Source organism: Parus major, chromosome 10 (assembly GCF_001522545.3).
Source record: "Parus major isolate Abel chromosome 10, Parus_major1.1, whole genome shotgun sequence".
Taxonomy (NCBI): domain Eukaryota; kingdom Metazoa; phylum Chordata; class Aves; order Passeriformes; family Paridae; genus Parus; species Parus major.
This window is the reverse complement of record NC_031779.1, coordinates 1842427-1848867: the sequence shown is the minus strand read 5'-3', so window position 1 is coordinate 1848867 and position 6441 is coordinate 1842427. Positions and strand designations below refer to the sequence as shown.

General features: G+C 56.3%; 1 protein-coding gene across 1 annotated transcript; it reads left to right on the top strand.

The window, feature by feature from the left end:
- Positions 1-1036: 1036 nt before the first annotated feature.
- On the top strand, positions 1037-5932 carry LOC107209151 (cytochrome P450 1A4-like). Its single transcript, XM_015638440.1, has 6 exons — positions 1037-2056; positions 2239-2365; positions 2613-2702; positions 2784-2907; positions 3350-3436; positions 4701-5932. The coding sequence occupies exons 1-6, from the start codon at positions 1052-1054 to the stop codon at positions 5005-5007; spliced, it is 1740 nt and encodes a 579-aa protein (XP_015493926.1). The 5' UTR covers positions 1037-1051; the 3' UTR covers positions 5008-5932.
- Positions 5933-6441: the final 509 nt, after the last annotated feature.

The window sequence follows — 6441 nt, the reverse complement described above, 5'->3', positions numbered from 1 at the left end:
CCCGCCGCTCCACGCCGCTCCCGCAGAGGTGAGTACCGGAGAGCCCTCACCGCCATGGGCCCCCCGGACCTTCCAGCACCCCCACGGCATCCCCGGGTGATGGACAGCCCCGCCGTGGGCTGTTCTCCCTTTCCCACCCCAGCAGCATCCTTCCCCCCACCTGTTGGAAGGTGATTTTTGGGGGTCCTGCGGGTAATGTTCCCCTCACGGCTCTTTCCGCTGCCGAGGGCTGGGAAAGGGGTCCCAGCTGGGCTGCACCCTCTGCAGTGCAAGGTCCCCAGACCCCTCCAGGATTTCCCCCCAGGGGTGTCCTGTGGGGGGTCTGTGGCATCCTGCCAAACCCAAGGGAAGGGGCGACCTGACTGCCAGCCTCCTCCCACGCCTGCTCGGGGTTTTTGGGAGGATTTCATCCTGCGAGGAGCCGGGAGTTGGACTCGATGATGCTTAGGAGTCTCTTCCAGCTTGAGGGACTCTATGATTCCGTGGTTTGTGACAGAGATGCGAGTAGGGTGCAGCCACCCCGCTGCAGACAGAGCTGTTTTTGATAGCCATGGATCTTTGGGACGATGCCTGGCACTGCTGTGTTTCACCTGCTCGGTGACTCGAATTAGGATCAGCTCTCCTCTAGCCAAGTGCTCTGGAAAAGACTTAGAGGAGAAAATAAAGGTCCTGTGGTTAAGAAAGCACCATTACTTTCCTGGCACCTAGAGAAAAAGTTGGGGGACCTATTCCTTCCACTCCCGGCTAGCGAAAAAGCTGCTTTTCAGTGCGAGGAGTTTCCTAAAGCGCAGCAGCTGCGGATGAGAAGTGAAGCCCAGCTCTGCTCCTGTCGTGCGCTGCTCTGTCGCTGCTCCAAGAGTCTCAGCCTAGAGACCAGCCCCAGTTCCTAACGCGTCTTTGCTTTCTTCCTGAGGGTTCTGCACGCCGGGTCTGCCGCGGGGAAAGGGGTGTCGCTGGAGGCTCTGACGGGCTGAGGTCCCCCTTAAGGGATGGGTGGGTGCGTTTGGAGCCTTCTTGGATGTGCAGCCTGTGCCGCTGGAAAGCCCCAGCGATGCGGGGGCAGTCCCGGCCCCTGAGCTGGTTCAGGGCTGCCCGTACCAGCGTCAGGAAGAGCCGCAGCGCTGAGCCCCGGGCTGATGCCGGCTCTTGCCGTGCCTCCGTTTCCCTCGCGCAGGGCCGCTCCGAGCCGGCGGGGATGCTGAAGGCTGCCATGGGGCTGCTGGGGAGCCCCGCCGCGGTGTCGGCCAGCGAGGTGCTGCTGGTGGCCGCCGTCTTCTGCCTGGTGTTCCTGCTGCTCCAGTGGCTGCAGCAGCAGCAGCAGCAGCCCGTGGCCGAGGGGCTGCGGAGGCCGCCGGGCCCGCGGGGCTATCCCATCCTGGGGAACGTGCTGGAGCTGCGCAAGGACACGCACCTGGCGCTGACGCGGCTGAGCCGGCGCTACGGGGACGTGATGGAGGTGCGCATCGGCACGAGGCCCGTGCTGGTGCTCGGCGGGCTCGACACCATCAGACAAGCCCTGGTCAAGCAAGGAGAGGACTTCATGGGGCGCCCCGACCTCTACAGCTTCCACTACATCTCCAACGGGCAGAGCCTGGCGTTCAGCCCCGACTCCGGGGAGGTGTGGAAAGCGCGCAGGAAGCTGGCCCAGAGCGCCCTGAAGAGCTTCTCCATCGCCCCCAGCCCCACGTCGTCCTGCAGCTGCCTGCTGGAGGAGCACGTCTCCAAGGAGGCCGAGTACCTGGTCACCAAATTCCTGCAGCTGATGGAGAAGGAGAAGAGGTTTGACCTCAACCAGTACCTGGTGGTGTCAGTGGCCAACGTCATCTGTGCCATGTGCTTCGGCAAGCGCTACGAGCACGAGGACCAGGAGCTGCTCAGCCTGGTGAACCTGGGCAACGAGTTTGGAGAGGTTGCTGGCAGTGGCCACCCAGCCGACTTCATCCCCGTGCTCCGGTACCTCCCCAGTCGCACCATGGAGATCTTCAAGGACATCAACAGGCGCTTCAATGACTTCGTGCAGAAAATGGTGCAGGAGCATTACAGCAGCTTTGATAAGGTAAGGGCTTGGATGCTTTTGCTTGTGGGGGGAGATGCCTGCAAGTGTGCCCCTGCCTTTCCTGGGAAAGCCCCTTGGAGACCTCTGAGCTGCAGTTATTCCCCCCTCCCCACGAGTATTTGGGGCAGTTTTCCCCATCCCTGTGTGTCCACGGTGTCCCTGAGCCACCAGGTCTTCCCCAGGAGCACATCCGGGACATCACGGACTCGCTGATTGGGCACTGCCAGGACAAGAGCGTCGGGGAGGATGCCCACGTCCAGCTGTCCAACGAGAAGATCATCCACATCGTCAATGACCTCTTTGGGGCAGGTGGGAACATTTCAGAGGGCACCATTCTGTCTTTGAACCCCAAAGCTGGAGGCTGGGTGAAGACACGCAGCTGCTGGGTGGACACGTTGGTCACGTTTGGGTGTGTGCAGCTGCTGTTGGGAGCCCTCCTAAGACGTGACCAGAACTTTTTGGTGGCAGCTGATGGGGGAACAAAGATCTGGAGCAGTGAAAGACCCACTCACCTGTCCTCTTGTGGTAACTGAATGACTTTTCCCTGCCCATCTAGGCTTCGACACTGTGGCAACTGCCCTGTCCTGGAGCCTCATGTACAGCGCCTTGTACCCCGACATCCAGAGGAAGATCCAGGAAGAGCTCGGTGAGTCCACGAACCACATTCCTCTGGGGCCAAACCTCTCTGCTCAGCCCTGACCCCCTTCTCGCTCTCCACCTCCCCCAGACCGGACCATTGGGCGGGAGAGGCGGCCGCGGCTGTCGGACCGGGGCACGCTGCCCTACACGGAAGCTTTTATCCTGGAGATGTTCAGGCATTCCTCCTTTCTGCCCTTCACCATCCCACACAGGTACGGGAGGGCTGGAGTGGCTGACGTCTTATTTGGGGTGTTTTTTTCGAGTGGTTTTCCGGGAGGTGCCATTTTAGCAGGGAATTGATCCCTGTGAGGGGGAAATATCCCAGCTTGTTGCCCTTCTGGGGTTGAATCCTTTGTTTTGAGGGTGGTTTCACCCCACAAATCTTTGCTGGGTTCATATTTCTTCCTGCCTTGGGAGGAACCGCATCACAACTTGTCTGGAATGAGCTGCCAAGTGAAACTGGAATTTTTCTGCTGGAGGAAAGTGTAACCAAGACTATTAAATCTCCCAAATACAATCTGGGGTGTTTCCTAGCCTGTCCTAAGGGCACAAATAGGGCTTTGAAGATGAAACCTCTGCAGGACTCGCTGGGCTTTGACTTGTCAGGAGCTGTGGGTCTCCTCTAACTTCCCTTTCCACCTGTGCTCCCTTCAGCACGACACGAGCGACGGTGCTGAACGGTTACTACATCCCCAAGGACACCTGCGTGTTCATCAACCAGTGGCAAGTGAACCACGATGAGTGAGTATTCCAAACCCCCCTGCTCGTCTGGGCTGCCCTGGCCTCTCTTGGCATTCAGATCATGCTGATCCTCGTGCCAAAAAGTGACTGGATCACATACAAAAAGGCAGATTGGACCAAAAATGGTGTGGGCTTGATGCTGAGTGCAGCCTTGGTTCTCCTGGGCATGGAGCTGGTCCAGCTTGACTTGGGACCTGCTTCAGCTCTTCCCCAGCACCAGGGATTACCTAATTTATGTGGAAGCTCAGGCTGCTAGATAATCAGGAATGGGTCAATCCTGCTGCCAGATCCTGTGATCTGAGCTGACAGCTCTGGGTGTGTTGAGTGGGAATTGCTGGGTTCCCTTTTTAAGGGAGAAAAATGCAGTGAGATGACTCTGTCAAACTCAGTGGGCTTGTGCTGTGATTGCTGATAATCAGCTATAATCATAATCAGATAATATAATCAGTTATATTATAACAATCACTGTTAAATCCCACCTGGCATCTCCCAGCAGCTGCACTGGGACAGGTTGGGAAGTTCTGCTGAGAGGATTCAAAAAGGAAAAGAAAAACCCTGGTTAGCATTTTTCCTGTTTGAAGGGCTGCTGGCTGATCCCAGTGCTGAAGCTGCAGGTCCTCTGGCTGCTGGAATTAAATGGATGGAATTAAATCCATCTCCAGTGTCTGCCTGGGCAAACACAGCCCGAGCCTGGAACAGAGGTTTCAGCAGGCTGAGCTGATGGAGTTTGACACAGAGTTCTGTTTTACATCAGGGCAGGGTTTGCCAAGGGTGGTTTGGGATGCTGGAGTGAGACAGTGCTGCAAAGCTCCTCTCTGCAAGGACAGGTTTTGCTTCACTGACCCATTGCAGGGGGTCAAAACTGTCGTGATGCCCAAGGGCTGGACCCTCTGCTCTGGAGCTGGGACCTGGGGACACCTCAGAGCCCCTTCCAGGGCCTAAAGAGGCTCCAAGAGAGTTGGACAGAGAGCTCTAGCACAAGGGGGAATGGCTTCCCACTGCCAGAGGGCAGGGTTTGGTGGGATATTGGGAATAAATCCTTCCCTGTGAAGGTGGGGAGGCCCTGGCAGGGCTGCCCAGAGCAGCTGCGGCTGCCCCTGGGTCCCTGGCAGTGCCCAAGGCTGGGTTGGACGAAGCTTGGAGCAGCCTGGGATGGTGCAAGGTGTCCCCGCCCATGGCAGGGAGTGGCACTGGTCAAGCTTTGATGTCCCCAAACCATTCTGTGACCAAAGCACCCGTCATGAGTGTCCCCTCTCTGTCCCAGGACCCTTTGGAAGGAGCCCTCAGCCTTCAAGCCCGAGCGGTTCCTGACCCCCAACGGGACAGAACTGAACCGGACGGAGGCTGAGAAGGTGCTGGCCTTCGGGCTGGGCAAGCGGCGCTGCCTCGGGGAGACCATCGGCCGCTGGGAGATCTTCCTCTTCCTCACCACGCTGCTGCAGCAGCTGCACTTCAGCCTGCGGCCTGGGGAGCACGTGGACATCACCCCCCAGTACGGACTGACCATGAAGTACAAGAAGTGCGAGGCTTTCCAGATCCAGCAGCGTTTTCCCTTGAAAAGCTCGCCGTGAGCTGCTGCCGGGGGAGGCAGCCCTGGGAGCCGGACACTCGGCCTTGTTGTGGTTGCTGAGGCTCAGTCTCTGCCTGTGCTGCTTCACCTGAGGCTGGTTCCTCTCCTGGGAACGGCAGCTGGGCTTGGTGAGGCTTTTCCCAGCCCCTGGAGCCAGCTCCATCACCCCTTCCCACAGGGATGCTCCCCGGAGGTCTCTTGGAGAGATCCAGCCTGTGGTGGGGAGCGGGATGCTCAAGGCTTGCCATGTCCTCCACCTGCCACGGTAAATTATAAAATAATATATTTTATTATATAAATAAAGCTGTAGGTTCCTCTCCTGCCCAGGATCCTGCCCAGCAGTATCCCACAGGATGAAATCCTCTTTTCCAACCCCTTGTGCTGCCGGGAACGGGCTCTTCCTGCTGCTTCAGGAAGGCTTTGGAGGCTGCAGCAGAGTCCACCCCGTGGGGACCCGTCCTGGGGGCACCCACACACCCCAATTCCTGGAATGTAAACTCATGGAGTGAATTCCTGAGCGTTCCTACTGATTTAATAAAATCAAATCCACCAGCAGTGGTGCTCACAAATTGAGATTTTAAATCAATCTCTACTGTGGAGCCTCCTGGAAAATCCCAAAGGACTGAGGAAGAGGGAACTGTAGGACACTGCTAGCTTTCAGAATAACCCTGTATTTGCTGCCTTTTTTAATATCAGGGGTTAATTTTATATTATTGCTTAATCAAGCAATAGATTTCTATAGCCAGAGAAAGGAGCAAGGGTTTCAGGATCGAGGGAAGTGCCTCGTGCTGCTTTCAGCTTTTAGTGGGAAGGTGAAGCCTCATGGCAAACAATTCCTGCCTGTTTGTGCCTGTTTGGAATGCAGCCCAGTGCTGGGATGGAAGCCACACCGTATTTCTAACCCAATAAATAATTATATCAATGTTTCTTGGGTTTTTTTTATGATCCTATTCCACTGGGAAGTGATTTTTTTTTGGGGGGGAGAGGGGGGAAAAAGTCTTTATGCTTCTCTATCATCCTTAAAAATCTGAGTTGGGGTGTTGGATCAGGGATTTTCCAGTGGGAAATGAGCGGGCTGTGGCTCCGGTGGTATTGGGGGAGGATTTCATCCCGAAATGAACCTGTTCTGGCCCTTCTTCTGTGTAAAGTCTCAGCTGGGATGGGCAGAAAACCCATCAGGGTCAGTTCAGGGATTCGCTGAAAACCGGGAGTAGCTTTTTATCCCTGAAAAAATGGAATGGATAGGTCAGAGCCAGCCTTTCAGGGAGCCATCCATGGGGGGAGATCCATCCCCACCTCAGAGCACCACTAAATCCAAAGCTTTGCACAAAAACCAAACCAAAAAAGGCAATAAGCACCAAATTCCCATGGAAAAAAAGAAGGACTCTGTTGAAAGTTGGGGTCTGTTCATCCCAAAGTGGTGAGAATCAGCCCT